Consider the following 22,382-nt stretch of genomic DNA (forward strand, 5'->3'; position numbering starts at 1 on the left):
TTATACAAACAGCTTGTTTGTGAGAGATGTAGAGAGAGCGTAGGGGCTGAAGGAGTGCGTGTGTGAGTGACAGTGTGAGTGCTGGACTCACAGAGGGGGTAGGGGCTGTAGGAGTTGGGAGAAGACTGCGGCTCTTTGGTGTGCAGGTCGGAGAGGCCCGGTGCCTGGGGGTGGCCTGGGAACGAGTCCAGGGCTGATTTGCCTTGGCTGGGGTGCAGGCCGGAGTGGGAGCCGGGGGCTGCTGCTTCATCAGCAGGGCCTGGTACAGCTGACGCTGGTGCTGTTGGATCTGCTGCTGCATGTTATTGATTGTACGTGCAACCTGGAGGGGGGTTGAGAAAGAAACAGAACAGGAGAAAGAGGGGGATAAAGGAGAGAGAAAGAGTGAGGGCATAAGGTTACAATGACCAAGACCAACAGACCGTGGCATGACTCCTACAATCAGCACCTCATCAACAGTCACTTATCTGGTGGGAAAAGACTGCCTTTAGTGCATGCGGTTCCCAAATTAGGGGTCTATGAAAATGGATAACACTGAATTGATGCTATAGTTAGCAATCAAGAGGAAACTGACTGAAAGACTCAAACTCTCCACTTTATTCTCTCCAAATGGACGTTAGCTTTGAGGGCCGAGGTGCATTGACTTTTGTCAGGGGATGCTATACACAAGGACATATTGTTCTGTCTCATGATTCCCGAGCATGAAACAGCACAGGTGATGTTCAGCGTGGCTATATTGACGAAAAACTGATTCCACTCTAGTTATGAATGAGTCTCCCTCTACCATATGGATGCATTGTATGATACACCCACTGAGTTATAATAGGTACACCGAAAGCAACTGGCAGCAAGAGCACAGAACTCAGATACGCAGCAGGTAACATCGACTGTAAACTACATCGCGCACGCCTGTTCCCAAACTTTTGCGGCGATATGGGATCAGAGCATGACAATGTTCCATTTCAAACCGAGGCTTGGTGGTTATCGAGGGGGAGTGTGGGAAAGATTATATTTTTTTTAATTGAGAGGAAGTGTCATTGGCAATGGATGTAAAAAAACAACAAAAAACAGACTTAGCTGAAAATGAAACACGTCTCCTTGCCTATGTAACAGACATATTTGGGAAACTGAAAGAAATCATGCAGGGCAAATAGGGAAAAAAAATGGATACAGATGAGTGACCAAATCAGCTAAATCCGTTTGTGATCCTGGATCAGTAAGTGAAATGGAACAGCTGACCGAGCTGCGATGTCAAATCAAAGTTTGTCACATGCGCTGAATACAATGCTTACTTACAGGCTCTAACCAATAGCACAAAAAAGGTATTAGGTGAACAATAGGTAGGTAAAGAAATAAAACAACAGTAAAAAGACAGGCTATATACAGTAGCGAGGCTACATACAGACACCGGTTAGTCAGGCTGATTGCGGGAGTATGTACCTGTAGATCTGGTTAAAGTGACTATGCATATATGATGAACAGAGAGTAGCAGTAGCGTAAAAGAGGGGTTGGCGGGTGGTGGGCGGGACACAATGCAGATAGCCCGGATAGCCAATGTGCGGGAGCACTGGTTGGTCGGCCCAATTGAGGTAGTATGTACATGAATGTATAGTTAAAGTGACTATGCATATATGATAAACAGAGAGTAGCAGCAGTGTAAAAAGATGGGTTGGGGAGGCACACATCCGGGTAGCCATTTGATTACCTGTTCAGGAGTCTTATGGCTTGGGGGTAAAAACTGTTGAGAAACCTTTTTGTCCTAGACTTGGCACTCCAGTACCGCTTGCCATGCGGTAGTAGAGAGAACAGTCTATGACTGGGGTGGCTGGGGTCTTTGACAATTTTTAGGGCCTTCCTCTGACACCGTCTGGTGTAGAGGTCCTGGATGGCAGGCAGCTTAGCCCCGGTGATGTACTGGGCCGTACTCACTACCCTCTGTAGTGCAGCTGCTCCTGTTTCAACTACCTGTCCCAGACCTGCGGTTTTCAACTCTCTAGAGACAGCAGGAGTGGTAGAGATGATCAGCTATGAAAAGCCAACTGACATTTACTCCTGAGGTGCTGACTTGCTGCACCCTCGACAACTACTGTGATTATTATTATTTGACCATGCTGGTCATTTATGAACATTTGAACATCTTGGATTTATGAACATTTGAACATCTTGGTTATGTTATAATCTCTACCCGGCACAGCCAGAAGAGGACTGGCCACCCCTCATAGCCTGGTTCCTCTCTAGGTTTCTTCCTAGGTTTTGGCCTTTCTGGGGAGTTTTTCCTAGCCACCGTACTTCTACACCTGCATTGCTTGCTGTTTGGGGTTTTAGGCTGGGTTTCTGTACATCACTTTGAGATGTCAGCTGATGTACGAAGGGCTATAATAATACAGTGCCTTGCGAAAGTATTCAGCCCCCTTGAACTTTGCGACCTTTTGCCACATTTCAGGCTTCAAACAAAGATATAAAACTATATTTTTTTGTGAAGAATCAACAACAAGTGGGACACAATCATGAAGTGGAACAACATTTATTGGATATTTCAAACTTTAACAAATCAAAAACTGAAAAATTGGGCGTGCAAAATTATTCAGCCCCTTTACTTTCAGTGCAGCAAACTCTCTCCAGAAGTTCAGTGAGGATCTCTGAATGATCCAATGTTGACCTAAATGACTAATGATGATAAATACAATCCACCTGTGTGTAATCAAGTCTCCGTATAAATGCACCTGCACTGTGATAGTCTCAGACGTCCGTTAAAAGCGCAGAGAGCATCATGAAGAACAAGGAACACACCAGGCAGGTCCGAGATACTGTTGTGAAGAAGTTTAAAGCCGGATTTGGATACAAAAAGATTTCCCAAGCTTTAAACATCCCAAGGAGCACTGTGCAAGCGATAATATTGAAATGGAAGGAGTATCAGACCACTGCAAATCTACCAAGACCTGGCCGTCCCTCTAAACTTTCAGCTCATACAAGGAGAAGACTGATCAGAGATGCAGCCAAGAGGCCCATGATCACTCTGGATGAACTGCAGAGATCTACAGCTGAGGTGGGAGACTCTGTCCATAGGACAACAATCAGTCGTATATTGCACAAATCTGGCCTTTATGGAAGAGTGGCAAGAGCCAAAAAAGCCATTTCTTAAAGATATCCATAAAAAGTGTTGTTTAAAGTTTGCCACAAGCCACCTGGGAGACACACCAAACATGTGGAAGAAGGTGCTCTGGTCAGATGAAACCAAAATTGAAGGGTTTGCAAAACGTTTAGTTTGGCGTAAAAGCAACACAGCTCATCACCCTGAACACACCATCCCCACTGTCAGACATGGTGGTGGCAGCATCATGGTTTGGGCCTGCTTTTCAGCAGGGACAGGGAAGATGGTTAAAATTGATGGGAAGATGGATGGAGCCAAATACAGGACCATTCTGGAAGAAAACCTGATGGAGTCTGCAAAAGACCTGAGACTGGGACGGAGATTTGTCTTCCAACAAGACAATGATCCAAAACATAAAGCAAAATCTACAATGGAATGGTTCAAAAATAAACATATCCAGGTGTTAGAATGGTCAAGTCAAAGTCCAGACCTGAATCCAATCGAGAATCTGTGGAAAGAACTGAAAACTGCTGTTCACAAATGCTCTCCATCCAACCTCACTGAGCTCGAGCTGTTTTGCAAGGAGGAATGGGGAAAAATTTCAGTCTCTCGATGTGCAAAACTGATAGAGACATACCCCAAGCGACTTAGAGCTGTAATCGCAGCAAAAGGTGGCGCTACAAAGTATTAACTTAAGGGGGCTGAATAATTTTGCACGCCCAATTTTTTAGTTTTTGATTTGTTAAAAAAGTTTGAAATATCCAGTAAATGTCGTTCCACTTCATGATTGTGTCCCACTTGTTGATTCTTCACAAAAAAATACAGTTTTATATCTTTATGTTTGAAGCCTGAAATGTGGCAAAAGTTCAAAGTTCAAGGGGGCCGAATACTTTCGCAAGGCACTGTACATTTGATTTGATTTGTAGTGCCTTGCGGTCAGAGGCTGAGCAATTGCCATACCAGGCAGTGATGCAATGCTGTCGATGTTGCAGCTTTAGAACCTTTTTAGGATCTCAGGACCCATGCCAAATCTTTTTAGTTTCCTGAAGGGGAATAGGCTTTGTCGTGCCCTCTTCACAACTGTCTTGGTGTGTTTGGACCATGATAGTTTGTTTGAACCTGAAGCGCTCAATCTGCTCCACTACAGCCCCGTCGATGAGAATGAGGGCGTGCTTGGTCCTCCTTTTCCTGTAGTCCACAATCATCTCCTTTGGCTTGATCACGTTGAGGGATGTTATTCTGGCACCACCCGGCCAGGTCTCTGACTTCCCCCCCTATAGGCTGTCTCGTCGTTGTCGGTGATCAGGCCTACCATTGTTGTGTCGTCTGCAAACTTAATGATGGTGTAGGAGTCGTGCCTGGCCATGCAGTCAATGTGACCGTATGTTGCAGACAACGCATTCACGGGTCACTATTGAAGAGTTTCGGTTCCTGACTCAAAAGGAACACCGTGTCGTCTCCCTCCAAGAATTAAAACTCATAGTACGCCGATTCAGTGCGTTCGTCTGCATTAAAAACAAATATCGATCCAGGTTGGATGTGACAGGAGAGATGAGGTGCGCACTGTGGACCACACCCCTCGACTTTAAGAAGCGCATACGCGACATGCATCAAGCACACCTATGTCATAATTGATCTTATGTCAGACTCACTTGTAATTGACTCATAGCCCCACATTAAAAGTATGTGATGGTGAGTTGAGAATACAAAACAGAAATACTGTCAGAATGTTTTGCAATTGACTGCCATGGCCCCAGTTTAAAAAAGTCAACATTGGCTGTTAATCACACGGTTGGGGTCGCGAGAACTTTCAGATATCAAAATGGGGTCACGTGCCAAAAGGGTTTGGGAATCCCTGCTTTAGTGTCTTCAGATTATTTTACAGAAGTTCTCAATTTGCAAGAAAAAAAAGAAAAGGATCCAACCACACAAGCAACCAACTTCTGTAACCACTTCTCCATACATTCTAGAGAAATAGCAAGTTTGAGCAACTGGAGGTGCTTTTGACAAACACATTTCCCCTGACTCACACGCAACTTTAAGTCAGCATATCCGGTCGAGTTCAACACTAATCGTAAACAATACAATTTATAGCACATATCTACGGTATTATAGATTCTTTAAATCATTTTTAACTTTGTCAATGATCAAAAACTGTGCACGCTGATTATTTTTGCAGATGTTGTAGCTTAGACCCGATTTTGATATTATCTTTGGTGTTTGAGTTGTGCCTGCCATTGGTTGAGACACCATGCTCTTCAACACAGGGTGGATGTTCTGAAATGGGAATACATTTTAATATGTCAACTTTCAAAATGGTAGCAGGTCCACACATCAGAATGTTGACTTGAATGGGATAGATCAGTTGTTTTACATTATACTTTAAGTCTTCCATAGGAAACAGAGAAATGTCTGTTCTATTATTTGTTTTATATTGACATTCAATGGTGGGTGGACCAGCGGCCATCTTTGTCGGAGCAATTGGAAGTAAACATTTCAATTCAAATGTCAATGATATACCAGCTAAATTGCACCGGTTTGAAGGGTTATGTCCATTCTGTTTCTAGGATTGAAATGACACCTCGATTTCAAGAGCATGCTGTCTCAATCGATTGCGAGCACAAAAAAAACAAACTCAGATGACGTCAAATCGGGTCTAAGCTACAACATATGCCCGAAATGCAAAAACAAAAACACTAAAAAAAATAAAAATATATAATCAATCGAGGTTATGAGGTTTTAGATAAACAACATTAAAGGATGTAATTTTTTTATACTTGACATTTTCTCTTGAAATTATAAAATAGTTTGTAAGCTTTTAAATGATATCACGCTCAACAGTTTATCTTTTCCAGTGATGAAGACATGGATGTAGGTAGGGTATGCAAAATGGGTCAACTTTGAGCACCTCCATCTTCTCACTTTCTGACCACTTGTACCATGGGCAAATATGTATGGAAAGTTTAGTTCAAAATCAAAAAGTGATTGTAATCAAATGGAATGACCCAGAGGGTCACACAGTGATGAGAATGTATAGGGGTTGAAACAGGGGCCTCTTACTTGCTGCTCTTGTTGTCTGATGGGGCCCGAGACGTTGCGCTGAGCTTGCATCATCTGCTGCTGGATTTGTAAACGCTGGTACGCCTAGAAACAGCGAGAAAGAGAGACGGAAAGAGTCAATGCAAGAGAGCGAAATGCAGAGGGAGACGAAGAGAAAGAGAGAAAGGGTCATCACCTTATCCAAAAGACTCTGGGGTACCCCTGAGGGTGTCCATAAAAAATACAATAAGAATAGCCCATCCTGTCTGGTTCAGTTAGAATGAACCCTGTTTCTAATGCAGACAGGCCCATCCTGCCTGGTTCTGGGAGTACGAACCCTGTTTCTAATGGACAGGCCCATCCGGTCTGGTTCGGTTAGAACAAACCGTTTCTAATGCAGACAGGCCCATCCTGTCTGGTTCACTTAGAACAAACCCTGTTTCTAATGGAGACAGGCTCATCCGGTCTGGTTCAGTTAGAACGAACCCTGTTTCTAATGCAGACAGGGGCCTTTGGCTTGTACTCACCATTTGCAGTTGCTGAAGTTGGTACAACAGAGTCATTTGTTGAGGGTTTATTGGTGAGGTTAAAAGTGCAGGGTTCAGACCAATGTTTTTTGCGGCAAACTGCAAGAGCTGTGCTTGAACCTGGAGGGAGGACAAGGAGACAGATGAGAGTTGTTCAGAACATCTCAAAATATCTTAAACAGAGTAAAGCGGTCATGGAGAGAGCCTGGGGCTGGGGGACAGAAAACGTGGTGTGTGTGAACGGAGAGAAACTTGGCTGAGGCAGTGTGTGTGTGTGTGTGTACCTGAGGGGTGAGAAACTGAGGCACTTGAGCGCGTAGATTAGGCTGGGAGGAGCCGAGAGGCGGCACTGACGGCTGAGGAGGCGGCTGCTGCATGGCCCGGGATAGTGCTGCTCCACTACTGCCCAACATTCCACTCTGCATCTAGACACACACAAACACGAGAGAGGAAATGACTAAATGTCAATAAGAGTTGACATGGCAATCACTCAATCCACTCATTCCCTCCAGACATTCGATGAATAGGATGTCCCTCACAATACACAACTCTGGCTCACACAGTCTCAGAGAAACCACAAATAAAGACAAGCTATTTCTCCACCACTTCCCAAATCATCCAGGGTCCATTTGAAAGAAAATAGTTGAAAACCTAAGGTCTACCGCATTGAACCACTGACCAATACTGGAGAAACTGGCACATTTGGAGTGCATTCAGTTGGATTAAATGGTGACTGTGATTAAATGATAGCGCTCTTTAAATGCCCCCAGCAATATGCCAATAAAGGAAAATGGGACTTATGTAGTAAAGAGAATTATGTTCAGTGTCAGACAAGAAGTTGTTCAATTCAATACTGTTATGACAGAGTTACAGTGCTTTGTTGGGCTTTCAAGGACTCTTATGTTCTATAAAGGACTCGTATTTCTATGGCAGCTCCTTTCTGTAAAGTTGATGAGACAAAAACTATGCCATTTCAATGGGCTCTGCAGGCAAGGTTACGGACGTAACGACCCTTGAGAGAGTGGTGGAGAGCTGAATGGAATTCTCAACTACGTTCAAAGTGTTTTCCCTTTAGTGTCGCATATCGAGGCCCCTCTATTCTCCAGCTCCTGGCAATGGGTTCATGAAGTGTGTGTGTGAGAGAGATTGTCATGTAAGCACGTGTGTGTGGTTGTGTATGTGCTACTGTATACTTATCTACACTAAAAGTGTTTGTGTGTGTGTCACAGATGGGACCTGAACCAACGTCTCAACCGTTAGCCATAATAGGGCCGAGGGCGACACTAATCGCAGGAAGGGCTACCTCATTACGAGACTGAGGTGCAGCGCATGCGTTTCACCCCCCCCCACCTTACCTGTCTGTTGTTCAAGTTCTGCATGTTGAGCCCTGGGGAGCCCAGGGCCAGCCCAGGCTGAAGGTTGTTAATCAGGGGGAGCTTCAGGCTGACGGGAGAAGGCAGAAACGGTGAGGGGGGGGTGTCATCTGACAGACCACCGTCCTGGAGCCAGGGAGGAGGGGAGACAAGATCAGTCAGTCAGTAAATCATTTCAGTTAAATCAAATCACTTTTGTTTGTGTATGGCACGCTTTACAAAGGACACTGTCAACTTCTCGTAATCCCAATCGCGGTAATAAGAAAAGGTGGGACTGAAACAAGACCCCTGTATTTTCACCATTCATAGGCACGTGCGTTTGTGGTTTAATCCTTCGTCAATGGACATGTCTTTCACTAGCTGTCTTTCTATTGGACATGACGGCTGTCGATTCCTGATACAATGCTAGTGGCATTCATAAAGTACCTTGTCTAGGAATGGGCTGCGGTCCGAGGAGGGGTCTTTGGAGAGGGCCTGGGGACGGCAACCCAACGGCTTGTTCATCCCGTTGTTGTAGTCTGACATGCCCATGCCCCGCTTGTCCAGTTCAGTCTTCTTCTCCAACAAAGCGCCTTGGGAGAGAGGTCAGATAAATATGGAATGCACATATACACAGCAACAAGCAGAAACACACGTAGATGTGCGCCCACACACAGTCAGGGAAAACCTACTCATGGCCTGGTCCAGGTTCATGTCATTGCTCTTCAGAGCCTCCTCGGCAGGATCCCTCTGTAACACAATGGCAACACGAGACACCCAGTCAGTGACAACTTCAACAATACACTGACTACATGCTTGATACATACATATAAATGTGTGGATTCTGAAACAATTTGAAATCATTTCAAATACTTCATATCTGTGCTTGACTGAAATTGCCTGGTTTAAAGGACAAAACAATTATCCCAAAACCTCACACACCACCCACCCGCCCCCGGCACTCCAGGAGGCTGGAGCAAAAGTAGTTGAAATATATCTAATAGTATTTGAACCCAGGTCTAATTCTGACATTGCAAAACGATCACATTCATACCGGGAAGCCCATGTCCGTGAGCTGCTTGATGAGACGGTTCATGATCCAGGCTTCGTCTGGCTGGTTGCCCATCTTGCCCTTGGGCGGGCCCTTCTTGGGCGGCTGGCCCCACGAGTTACAGGAGGTGCTGCTCTCCTGGGAGGCGGGGCTGTTCCACATGTCTCCGGCGTCAGTATCCCATTGGCCAGAAGACATGCCCATCTCCTCCTCCCTCCCGCCTCCCCAGCCGTCTTGCATAGATTTGGGGGCTGGAAGAGGAGCAGTGCAGGGTAAGTATCCTGGATATGAATACCAAGTAAAAGTGATTTAGTAAGTGCCTTGTTGTAATATAGCTGGTTCATTGAAATCTGACTGTAGTGCCCAAACAGTAGTATCAAGCTAACCTTAGTATCTGTGTTTCTGCTGTACCAGTATACTGCAGTCGAGTCTAACCTTAGCACGTAGACAAGCAAGCATTTCACTGTACCATGTGACTAATACACTTTGATTTGACTTTTGAATGCTTGCAAAGATCAAGGGCAACCCCTTTGCGTGCAATTGGAATGCAACCACTTGGTGGCAGTATTGTCACACAAGTCCCTCCTTTTCTTGTCTGCCTTCTAGTATAAAATTCATGCAATAGCAGAAATAGCAGTGACACCGTGTTCTTCAAGACATCTAGAAAAGCAAATCTTTAACAGAAGCTTTCAGGTGCTTACAAACACAAGAGTATTTTTTATTTACTGATGAGTAAGTGAGTGTTAACCATGTTTGTACACCAACGGCGTGTGGGCCTAACCTGGCTTGCAGGGTGCAGGTCCAGAGGGTCCGTTGTTGCCCCTCCTGTAGGGTCCATTGGGCTCGTGCCCCCCATCGCCCCAGCCTCCAGGAACACCGGGGGGTTTGCCCCAGGCAGAGGTGCCGTTGTCCACTGCAGGAGAGGGGCCAGCGGGTTCCCCCCATGCCATTTCTGGTTTGGGCTGCTGGACACTGGGCAGCTCCCCCCAGCCTGGGAGAAGAGAGGGAAGGACATATTTATAAATGTATGCTTTAAAGTGATGTGTGCGTCACTTTATTGCAAGTATATTCCCTTACAAGACCAGCAAACAGTGATCAACAGACATATTGTTAGCAGTTGCAGTCTGGCAGTCTAGTTTTACTGCCAGCCAACTGGTTCCATTACTGATGAAAATGGAACCATAAAACTACTGAGGAACAGTGTGTGCTAGCTTCCATTCATTCACTTGCACTACATGCCGTTCTACTCTCAATCCTCAGGCTTTTCCTCCTTGTAAAACAGTGAGCCAAGTTGTTACATGTTAATCAGGGGCAGTATGGCTGTGTACCAAATGGCACCCTATTCCCTATATAGTGCATTACTTTTGACCAAGGCCCTTTGGGCTCTGGCCAAAAGTAGTGCACTATATAGGGAATAGGGTGCCATTTTGGACGTAAGCATAGGTTGATGCGGTGCCATGATGCTGCTATATATAGTCAGAGGGCTTTCAGCCTACGACAGAAAAGTCCGGCCAAGAGAGAGGGCGAGAGGCAGAGGAGGAGGACGGCCGTGACTGTTTCACTCCTGGCCCAGCTCCCAGACCCTCTTGTCTGAGCTGGCACCGCATCTGAGTCTGAGCTGAGTCCACCGAGGAGCACTGTGAGCAGGCAGACCAGAGCAGTGTGTGCCAAGCCTGGCTGATCAGTCTCTGGTTACTGGGGTTGTACACAGAGATAAACAGCAGGGGGCACTGGTCTCACTCTCATCCATAACCTTTCAGCGAGAACAGTGCCACAGTCGGCTTTCACTGAAGCGTTTGTCTTTGCAGTGGGGTGCCTTGAAAAGCCATGGCACTGTGCATGTTCTAGAATGCTGAGCGATTAGTGCTTTTTAAGGTCGGTTCGGTTTCTACACATTTTCAATTCCAATAATTTAACATTAAATGCACTATGCATTATGTGGGTTGAATGCTGCAACATAGAATAAAACAATTAATAAAAGTCCCATGATGGTAGTGACTGCCCATTAACTGCTTATGAACCTTCATTCACATTATTCAAATATTTCACTTTAATTCCAAGTCACCATCTCATCTCTATAGAGCTGCTGTCTATACTGTCCGACAAACCCACTATTTTAGTAGTTCTTCAAAGTAAATAAAGGTATACTATAATGACTGCTGAATAGCAGCTATCAATCACTTAGATGACACATTTTCAGGTCGAGAGACCTTGCTATGCAACTCTTGATCACACATTCTTCGGTCTCTTATGTAGCAGGCGTAAAAGAAACAGACAGGACAAGGAGGCACATAATGGATTATGGTCATTGTAGGCAATTACCAAACTCCCTAACACGTCGCACAGTTCGGGTGTCATCCGTTTGATATCTAAAGAAACTGGGCAATGTGCACATTGAGCTCACAGAAAACCCCAAACAGAATTTAAACAATTGAACCATGTCGCTCAATTTGTTGTTTAAAAAAAGCGATGAATCGCACCAATATTCAATGACAAAATATATACTTGAAAGTTGGATATTTCCTCAGACATAAGTCTCTCACTTGTAGCCTTTTCAGTATAGGTGAATCACAGGGCGAATACCACAATACATTACAGCGGTGCATAATAACCAGTTTTACAAACATTTCAGAAAAGTGAGTGGGGTCAATTTCTTACCTGGGTTGGCCATAGGTGGTCTGCCCTGGGGTCCACTGCCCTGGTGCGGGGCGGCGGTGTTGGGGGATCCATTGTTGTTGCCGTGGTGCTGGCTGTGTGGCGGGGGCTGTCCGTGGTGCGGGTGGTGGTGGTTCATGTGGTGGTGATTGTTATTGCTAGGGGGGACGGAGGAGTGGTTGTGGCTGTTGTTGACGGCCATGCTTCCATTGCTCTTGCTGGTCGGCGGCTGGGTGGGGGCGTTGCCTTGGTTACCGTTACCTCCAGTGGGGTTGTTGCGGTCCCACATATTCACGGTCTTATTGTAGGCGCTGGGGTCTCCCCATGTGGACGTGCCGTCATCGATCTCCATCTTGCGGCGGATGGAGGGAGGAGAGGGTTCCTCCCAGCCGGTGGGCTCCATCGCTGGGTCGGGTTTGGCTCCGGAGCTCCCTGGGCCCCAGCCGGGGTTGGAACTCTGCCTTACAGATGCAGGGCCTCCCCAGGACCCCATGCTGCCTCCTCCTGTTCCAACACCTCCACTATTTCCGTTGGGGCTTTCCTGGGGCTTGGAGCCCCATCCTGGTGCTGGGCCGTTGGGGCTTTCCTGGGGCTTGGAGCCCCATCCTGGTGCTGGGCCGTTGGGGCTTTCCTGGGGCTTGGAGCCCCATCCTGGTGCTGGGCCGTTGGTGCTTTCCAGGGGCTTGGAGCCCCATCCTTGTGCTGGGCCGTTGGGGCTTTCCTGGGGCTTGGAGCCCCATCCTTGTGCTGGGCCGTTGGGGCTTTCCTGGGGCTTGGAGCCCCATCCTGGTGCCGGGTTGTTGGGGCTTTCCTGGGGCTTGGAGCACCATCCTGGTGCTGGGCCGTTGGGGCTTTCCTGGGGCTTGGAGCCCCATCCTGGTGCTGGGCTGTTGGGATGCTGGGTCTCCACCCAGCCACCACCTCCAACAGCAGGGGCAGGCTTTGACGCCCAGCCGCCCCCATTTCCTCCACCTCCTCTGGGGCTGTCCTTCCACCCTCCTCCTCGTCCATTTCCTCCTTCTCCTTCCCACATGTGGCTGGAGGATCCATTCTTCTTCACCTCGGCCGGTTCTCTCCACTCTCCTCCATTGGAGCCGTTGGAGCCATTGGATCCACGGCTGCCACTTCCGTGGCCGGAGCCCCAGCCGTGGGAGGACTTGGGACCCTCTCCCCAGCTCTGGGACTGGCTCTGCTGGGTCTTGGTTGGCCCGTCGTCCCAGGTAGGGGAGGACTTCCCCTCAGGGACGCCCCAGGATTGAACTCCACTCTTGGGGCCATTGTTTGTGGTGTTGTGGCCTTGGGCCATGGGCTCCCCCCAACCACTGACTGAACCGTTGGGGGCCTTGTTGACAGGCTGCTCCCCCCAGCCTGAGGGTGGAGGGCCTCCCCAGCCTGAGGGGCCCTCGCTCTTGCCTCCGGAGCCCCCTGAGCCTGGCCTCTGAGATGGTCCCAGGTTGGGGTTGGCTCCCCCGTTCCGGGGGTCCAGTGGGGATCCGGAAGAGGGGCTGCTGGAGCCCTTCCAAGTGTCCCCTCCAGCACCTCCCCTCATCTCGCTGGTCTTCCTCTCGTTGGCGGCGCGCTGCTCCTCCATCTCCCAGGAGGTGTGCTGGCGGACGGGCGTCTGGCCCCAGCCTGTGTTGCAGAGCACCCGGGGGTCCAGGTCCTGCCGAGGCAGGGGAGGGGGGCCTCCGTCCTCGCTACCGGTCCTGTCCCTGCGGTGGGAGCGCACCTCGCTGCCGCCGCTTCCGCTACCCTCACTAGTCGGGGCCGGGGTTGGCTGGCCCCAGGAGCTTAACTGCTGGTCCTGGGCTGGGCCATCTGAGGAATCCCAGCCTCGTTTGGCCTCTCCTCCACCGCTGGAGGGCTTCCCCCAGCCTCCTTCTCCACCTCCACTCCCGCTGCCAGAGTGGCCCCAGCCGGACATGCCTCCGGAGGGTGCCGAGTCCCAGCCTGAGTTTTTGGAGTCAGCGGAAGTCTTGGTGTCTCCGTTGCCCCAGACGGAGCTCCCTGCGTCTCCGTTGAGCTGGGAGGACTCGGTAGGGGACTGGCCTCCCCAGCCGGGCAGGCCGTGGATGGGGCTGAGTGGCTGCTTAGTGTGGTGGCTGTTTTGTCCGTCAGTGTTAAGGTTGGGATGTTCCATGCTGCTGAAAGACACATTCTTATTGGAGGACGGGGCGTCAGGGCTCATCATGCCTCCCCAGGTGCTGCTGCTGTTGTTCTCTTCCCCTCCCAGGCTACTGTTGCCCAGGCTGCCGTTGGGAGGTAGTGAGGCGGGGTTGGGGCCACCTCCAGCCCCCTCTTGCCCCAGCACGGGCCAGGCCGAGGGGTTGGCGTTGGGGTTCAGGTTCAGGCTAAAACTGGGTTGGGAGTTCCAGCCGGGTGCTCCTCCACTCCGACCCATGTTGGGCCCTAGGCCATCGGGTTTGGCTCCCTCAGTGGGGCCCATGGTGATGGGGCCTGATCCGGAGCCCCAGCCCCTGCTGCCGATGGCTCCAACTCCCTGGCCACCGCCAGGCTGCATCATGTTAGTGGCGTTAGCTTTGAGAGAGGGGTAGTGGGCCTGCTGGCTAGTAGCCCCCGCGGCTATGCTCATGTTGCTGCTGGTCTCTGGGTTCGTACAGTCAGCGGCTGTGGCACATTCTGAAGGATTCGCTGGTCGGCTGTCGCTGCTGCGACTGATGGAGGGCCAGGCCTCGGTGTCGCTCCCGTCAATGATCACTTGATCCCAGCTACTACTGGTGGTGCTGCTGCTGCGGTCAGTGGCTGGTGGTAAGGCTCCCCAGTGGGGATTCTCATACTGGGCACCAGGACCACTCTGGAAGGGCAGGTCTGGAGGAGAAAGAGAAAGATATATATATATATATATGTGAGTGAGTGAGAATACCATGTAATAAACTCCCTCAGCTCCTAGAAGAAGTCATTGTACTGTCTCCCCTTGGTTGGTTAAACTGTTACCATCCGACATGGCAGCAGTCAGAGGAGAACGACGGTCACGCTCTCCTGGTCTGTTCTCCAGTCAGATGCCTGCCATAATCAGAATGTACAGCAGACCGTGCCCCATATCCTATTAGCTATGGCAAATCCATATATTCCTGCTTTGGGGCAGTCAGATGTGGAGTGGCTGGGTGAGCGATAGGAGCCCTCCCTCTCCTACTTTCACTCCCCCTAACCCTCATTCCATCCTACTCTCCCTCTATGTGAGTGGGTGAAATGGAACCCTCTCCCTTTCCTCCCACCTGCTCCTCCTGAACTGAGAGGCCCATCAGTCTTCCCTAGCTGTGGCTCTGAAGGGAAGCCCAAGTGGAAAGCTGCTCACTTATTGGAATGAAACCAAGATGGCTCCCTCCTCCATCACTCCCTACGCTCCAGCAGGTCCCCACAAAGCACTAGACCCAGCGACACTGATACTGTGGAGACTGCAGAGTAGAGGTCGACCGATTAATTAGGGACGATTTCAAGTTTTCATAACAATCGGAAATCGGTATTTCTGGGCACAGATTTGGCAGATTTTTTTTTTTTACACCTTTATTTAATCTTTATTTAACGGCAAGTCAGTTAAGAACACATTCTTATTTCCAATGACGGCCCAGGAATGGTGGGTTAACTGCCTCGTTCAGGGGCAGAACGACACATTTTCACCTTGTCAGCTCGGGAGATGCAATCTTGCAACCTTACAGTTAACTAGTCCAACGCTATAACGACCTGCCTCTCTCTCATTGCACCCCACAAGGCCTGTTACGCAAATGCAGTAAGCCAAGGTAAGTTGCTAGCTAGCATTAAACTTCTTATAAAAACAATCAATCATAATCACTAGTTAACTACACATAGTTGATGATATTACTAGATATTATCTGACTGAGCATACAAGTATCTGACTGAGCGGTGGTTGGCAGAAGCAGGCGCGTAAACATTCAAACAGCACTTTCGTGCATTTTGCCAGCAGCTCTTCGTTGTGCGTCAAGCATTGCGCTGTTTATGACTTCAAGCCCATCAACTCCCGAGATGAGGCTGGTGTAACTGAAGTGAAATGGCTAGCTAGTTAGCGCGTGCTAATAGCGTTTCAAACGTCACTCACTCTGAGCCTTGGAGTGGTTGTTCCCCTTGCTCTGCATGGGTAACGCTGCTTCGATGGTGGCTGTTGTCATTGGGTTCCTGGTTCGAGCCCAGGTAGGGGCGAGGAGAGGGACGGAAGCTATACTGTTACACTTGCAATACTAAAGTGCCTATAAGAACATACAATAGTCAAAGGGAAATAGTCCTATAATTCCTATAATAACTACAACCTAAAACCTCTTACCTGGGAATATTGAAGACTCATGTTAAAAGGAACCACCAGCTTTCATAGGTTCTCATGTTCTGAGCAAGGAACTTAAACGTTAGCTTTCTTACATGGCACGGCACATATTGCACTTTTACTTTCTTCCTCAACACAGCATTTTTTAAACCAAATTGAACATGTTTCATTATTTATTTGAGGCTATGAGGCTAAATTGATTTCATTGATGTATTATATTAAGTTAAAATAAGTGTTCATTCAGTATTGTTGTAATTGGCGGCAGGGTAGCCTAGTGATTAGAGCATTGGACTAGTAACCGGAAGGTTGCTAGTTCAAATCCCCGAGCTGTCGTTCTGCCCCTGAACAGGCAGTTAACCCACTGTTCCTAGGCCGTCATTGACTTGCCTAGTTAAATAAAGGTAAAATAAAATAAAAAATAAAATAAAATTGGGGGGAACAAAAACGTCCGATTAGTCGGTATCTGCTTTTTTGGTCATCCAATAATCGGTATCGGTGTTGAAAACTCATAATCAGTCGACCTTACTGCAGAGTACACACATTACTCTGCCTTCTTCAATTGTATCTTTCAAAAGTTTATTTTAATATATTCCCTCATACTAAGAGCAGGAGAAAAACAAGATAAGTCTAGCCCACACTGTGGAACATCGCCTCAGCCTACAGATAAACACTCATTAACGCCGATGAGAAAAACAAGTCCCGGTAACAACTAATAATAGGCAGGTAATCAATGGCCTTATTAATGCTGCTGGAGAGAAGAGAGGAGGTATTGATCCACCAACCACCATGCAAAGCCAACCACTAAACTGGTCTTATCTACAGAGAGGACCTAAGAACACGGTTGTTCCCACTCGTCTTCATGACTTTAGCGCAGGGTCGGGGCCAATTGCATTTCAAGCCGAGTCAATTCAGACTGAATAGAAATGAGATTGACCTCAACCCTGCTTACGTTACGAAACTGCACATTGTTGAAGGCTGTATTCTTATAATCTACTTGTTTTTGTAATTCACAAATCCAATAAGCTCATCAATTGTTATATCAAAAATAAATGGTATCCCATTGCTAGCTATATTATCTATGAAACAAAAGCATTTACAATGTCAAAGTCGTCTTAGACATATAGAAAACGTATAGCCTCCGGCTTTCCTTAGACAGTGTGAAACAGTGGGGTGGGTCATATTTGGTCATCACCCCGTTTCAAATGGAGATTCTTACCTTCTCTATTAGCTCGCTATTGGAGTCCACTGGATTTTTTCAGACCGTTCCGTGATTTGCATGATTTCCTGGAGGTTATCCATCACAGATAAAGCTATGGTCAAAACAATCCTGTCAAATAGTGGGTGGGGGACTAGCTTCCGTTTGAGACACACACTGACTGACGTGTGGTTAGGCTTAAGATACAGCACAACGCGCCTCCGAGTCCCTCCAAATGCAATTTTCCCCTCAACATACTTATCTCCTCTTCTCAGACTGCCTTATCACACAGGGTCGTCAGTGTGTGTAGAAAGGAATACACACAGAGAGAGAGAGTCTGCAATCAGCTCTACACTTCCTAGAAAGTGTAACCAGAGGTACCACAAAATTCCCATCTCAAATCCTAACTTCAACAATGTTGAAAAAGATTTCCCATTAAATGTTTCTCCTACTACATTGAGAGAAAAAAAAAAAAAAAGTCCGGCCGTTAGGTTCCCGCCCCTCGCACTGCCGGCCGTTAGGCCCCTCGCACTGCCGGCCGTTAGGCCCCCGCCCCTCGCACTGCCGGCCGTTAGGTTCCCGCCCCTCGCACTGCCGGCCGTTAGGTTCCCGCCCCTCGCACTGCCGGCCGTTAGGTTCCCGCCCCTCGCACTGCCGGCCGTTAGGTTCCCGCCCTCCCTCCTTCAAAACTGCACAAATAGAAAATAACATCTGGGGCATCTAGGGTCAAGCTGAGCTACACGTCCAAGACATCCCACAAAGCACAGTGACAGACCAGCCATGTAACAAAAGAGTGCATTAGGCTGAGTGATCCTTATGTAAGCACACCATGGATACTTATGTAAGCAACCTACATGCTCTGTTCAAAAGTAGTGCACTATAAAAAGGGAATAGGGTGCCATTTGGGACAACTTTTCTATGGCTTTGTTCACTTAGGAATACATATTTCCATACCACATTGATCATAACTCTCAATTGATTTAAATAGTCCCGGTAAGTAACATCTTAAACCCACAACTGAACCACAACCTCTTCCTCATGGCCTTCGAGAACAAACACATCAAAGTCAGTACACAACATCTAATGTCAGTGGCCAGCGCCCACAACAACCAATGAGGTTTTGCATGACGTGCATATTTTAGGAGTCGTTCCAACAGAGAGCCCTGTGTGGGTGTGTGAGAGATTGTGTCTTTCGCAGGATTTTGCTTTGGTAGGTTTGGCACCGTTTCAACGCCATTGTTTTGGTGCCGTACACCTGCCTGCCTTTCAGTCAAATTGCAGAGATAGCTAACCGCTAACCTAACATACAAAAGCTCATTGTTTCGCTGACGCTAACACCCACAATGTCAATCCATGTACCTGCAAGGCTGCTAGGTGTGTGTGTGTGTGTATACATTCATACATAAACACTGCTCAAAAAAATAAAGGGAATACTAAAGTAACACATCCTAGATCTGAATGAATGAAATATTCTTATTAAATACTTTTTTCTTTACATAGTTGAATGTGCTGACAAAATCACAAAAATGATCAATGGAAATCAAATTTATCAACCCATGGAGGTCTGGATGAGGAGTCACACTCAAAATTAAAGTGGAAAACCACACTACAGGCTGATGCAACTTTGATGTAATGTCCTTAAAACAAGTCAAAATGAGGTTAAGTAGTGTGTGTGGCCTCCACGTGCCTGTATGACCTCCCTACAACGCCTGGGCATGCTCCTGATGAGGTGGTGGATGGAGCGAGACATGACGTCCCAGATGTGCTCAATTGGATTCAGGTCTGGGGAACGGGCGGGCCAGTCCATAGCATCAATGCCTTCCTCTTGCAGGAACTGCTGACACACTCCAACCACATGAGGTCTAGCATGGTCTTGCATTAGGAGGAACCCAGGGCCAACCGCACCAGCATATGGTCTCACAAGGGGTGTGAGGATCTCATCTCAGTACCTAATGGCAGTCAGGCTACCTCTGGCGAGCACATGGAGGGCTGTGCGGCCCCCCAAAGAAATGCCACCCCACACCGGTCATGCTGGAGGATGTTGCAGGCAGCAGAACGTTCTCCATGGCATCTCCAGACTCTCTGTCACATGTGCTCAGTGTGAACCTGCTTTCATCTGTGAAGAGCACAGGGCGCCAGTGGCGAATTTGCCAATCGTGGTGTTCTCTGGCAAATGCCAAACGTCCTGCACAGTGTTGGGCTGTAAGCACAACCCCCACCTGTGGACGTCGGGCCCTCATACCACCCTCATGGAGTCTGTTTCTGACCGTTTGAGCAGACACATGCACATTTGTGGCCTGATGGAGGTCATTTTGCAGGGCTCTGGCAGTGCTCCTCCTGCTCCTCCTTGCACAAATGCGGAGGTAGCGGTCCTGCTGCTGGGTTGTTGCCCTCCTCCACGTCTCCTGATGTACTGGCCTGTCTCCTGGTAGCGCCGCCATGCTCTGGACACTACGCTGACAGACACAGCAAACCTTCTTGCCACAGCTGACATTGATGTGCCATCCTGGATGAGCTGCACTACCTGAGCCACTTGTGTGGGTTGTAGACTCCGTCTCATGCTACCACTAGAGTGAAAGCACCGCCAGCATTCAAAAGTGACCAAAACATCAGCCAGGAAGCATAGGAACTGAGAAGTGGTCTGTGATCACCACCTGCAGAACCACTCCTTTATTGGGTGTGTCTTGCTAATTGCCTATAATTTCCACCTGTTATCTATTCCATTTGCACAACAGCATGTGAAATGTATTGTCAATCAGTGTTGCTTCAAACAGTGGACAGTTTGATTTCACAGAAGTGTGATTGACTTGGAGTTACATTGTGTTGTTTAAGTGTTCCCTTTATTTTTTTGAGTAGTATCTAACGCACACAAGCGTCGCTCCCCCTCTCCCTCTGTCTGTCTTCAAGCCCGCCGAGCAGCAAGGAACGCCATTTTATCGGGCAGACCTGAAACTCAGCCAAGAGCTCAGAGGCTGCTGCCTGCAGCAAGAACGTCTCGCTCTGCCCTCTGCTTTCTCCCTTTCATTTATTTGCCCCCCCCTCGCACATTCTCTCTGAAGGGGCATAATAGGTTGCATGATAAATCAATCATATACTACACAGAAAAGCGTGCAGTTCAGCCCTATTTCTTTCTTCCGTCACTGCCCGTCACGGATACAACTCCACGAGCGAAACAAAACAACCCCGGAGTAGAGAGAGAAGAAGAGATAAGAGCTGATGGCAGCTGTAAAGAAGGGGGTCAGGGGTAGAGTGGAAAAATACCTGAAGAGAGGTGGTGCTGCTGCAACACCATGCTGTGAGGCGCTACAGCCATCGCCATCCTCCATTCAATATGTCTGCTACTGTTCGCTGCAAAGCATCGCAACTGCTTCCTTGATACGATGCCAAGAAATTGAGGCTGGCTGGCTGCGTAATGTGTGTATGTCTACTCAACCTTGCCCACTCTTTTCCTTACAACTCTGTACAACCTTATTTCTGGTAGGCATTCCAATAGATTAGTGAGAAATCTTCCTGTGTCGGGGAAAAAGGTGTGTCTGTGCGAGAGAAACGGGGGACAAAACCAAAGCTAAGGCAACAAAGGAAAAAAAGGGGGCAATTCTATTAGGTCTCTGTTCAGCCGTCAGTAATGTCTAGCTGCTTCCATTCTGGTCCCAATTAGGAGGGCAGTGGGTAACGATGGTGCTCGCTGAATGAATAGCGGCGACAGAAATAAAAACAATACGGCTTCTGTTCTTTGGTTCTGATGCAGCTCCCTGGTACCAAAGATGCAGTGCTGTGACAGCACGCACACATCTACAAAATCACTTCATATAGCAGCTCAGCTTCCTATCATAGAGCACTAGCCTACTACTCAGAATAAGACAAGGCAACAGTGATGCTAGCCCTGCCGGGGAAACAACTACCAGGAGATCAGGCTGCTGCTGATAATGAGGATGCTACTAGCAGGCAGCCAAAAGTTAGACACTGCCTTTCTCACCCTATGAAAGCCAGGGTGACGGGGAGAAGGGGGGAGGGGTTGACAGTGGCAAAGGGAGAGACACAGAGACGGCATGTATGAAAAAAAAGAAAGACACGGTGCACCAAAAAGGATTAAGTGCCTGTAATCAACATCTTGAGCAATAGCGTAGCCTTGGAGCTAGCTGTGAAATGCAGCCAGGAGCCACACGAATGGGACCGAACCGGATGCCATTATTCTCCCATTCATTCAACACTGCCAATTCACCACATTATCTCTAGCCAAACCTCACCGTGACGCACCACAAGCAGTAAATGCACCATTTAATCCCCTTTGTCCTCAAAATAGACCCCCTTTCCCCTTTCAGGAACTTCTGAGTTCCGGTCTCTGGGATCAAAAGATTCTGGTTTGTTTTCCAGAAATGGAGAGACACAGAGAGAGGAAAAAAGGGAAAAGGAGTGAGAGTGGGCACAGGAGGGTTTAAAACCAGAGAGGTAGTTTCCTCTTGGTTCCCTGGCAGAGTCTGGGCTAATGAGGCCACTAGGGGCTGGAGGAGAGGGGAAAGAGAGCGGGGCGGGCGAGAGAGAGAGAGGCTAGCATTCTCTCTAGCCTAGTCTGGCCAACTCCTTTGACTAGTGGAATCAGTGTCATGCATATAGTGCTGTGAAAAGGTATTTGCCCCCTTCCTGATTTCTTATTTTTTTGCACATTTGTCACACTTAAATGTTTCAGGTCAAACTAATTGAAATATTACACAAAGATAACCCAAGTAAACACAAATTGCAGTTAAGTGATGATTTTATTTATTAAGGTAAAAAAGCTATCCGAACCTTCATGGCCCTATGTGAAAGTAATTGCCCCCTAAACCTAATAACTGGTTGTGCCAGCCTCTGCAACTGCAATCAAGCGTTTGTGATAACTGGCAATGAGTCTTTCACGTCGCTGTGGAGGAATTTTGACCCACTCTTCTTTGCAGAATTGTTTTCATTCAGCCACATTGGAGGGTTTTTGAGCCACACCATCTCAGTCAGATTCAAGTCCAGACTTTGACTAGGCCACCACAAAACCTTCATTTTGTTATTGTTAAGCCATTCAGGAGGTGAACTTGCTAGTGTGTTTTGGATCATTGTCCTGCTGCAGAACCCAAGTGTGCTTCAGCTGGAGGTCACGAACTGGTGACCGGACATTCTCCTTCAGGATTTTTTGGGTAGAGAGCAGAATTC

At 47.9% G+C, this 22,382-nt stretch overlaps 1 protein-coding gene across 1 annotated transcript in view; it reads right to left on the reverse strand.

Annotated features, from left to right (window-relative positions):
• LOC112230291 (trinucleotide repeat-containing gene 6C protein-like) overlaps nucleotides 1-22,382 on the reverse strand; it is a 65,768-nt gene that overhangs the window by 18,091 nt on the left and 25,295 nt on the right. Inside the window, 11 exon segments of the mRNA XM_042310823.1 lie at nucleotides 92-220; nucleotides 223-322; nucleotides 6,152-6,235; nucleotides 6,658-6,777; nucleotides 6,942-7,082; nucleotides 8,013-8,156; nucleotides 8,457-8,602; nucleotides 8,702-8,759; nucleotides 9,064-9,311; nucleotides 9,842-10,051; nucleotides 11,719-14,544. Coding sequence (XP_042166757.1) covers nucleotides 92-220; nucleotides 223-322; nucleotides 6,152-6,235; nucleotides 6,658-6,777; nucleotides 6,942-7,082; nucleotides 8,013-8,156; nucleotides 8,457-8,602; nucleotides 8,702-8,759; nucleotides 9,064-9,311; nucleotides 9,842-10,051; nucleotides 11,719-14,544 — 4,206 coding nt within the window.

The sequence above is a fragment of the Oncorhynchus tshawytscha genome, linkage group LG32 (assembly GCF_018296145.1).
Source record: "Oncorhynchus tshawytscha isolate Ot180627B linkage group LG32, Otsh_v2.0, whole genome shotgun sequence".
Classification (NCBI taxonomy): Eukaryota; Metazoa; Chordata; class Actinopteri; order Salmoniformes; family Salmonidae; genus Oncorhynchus; species Oncorhynchus tshawytscha.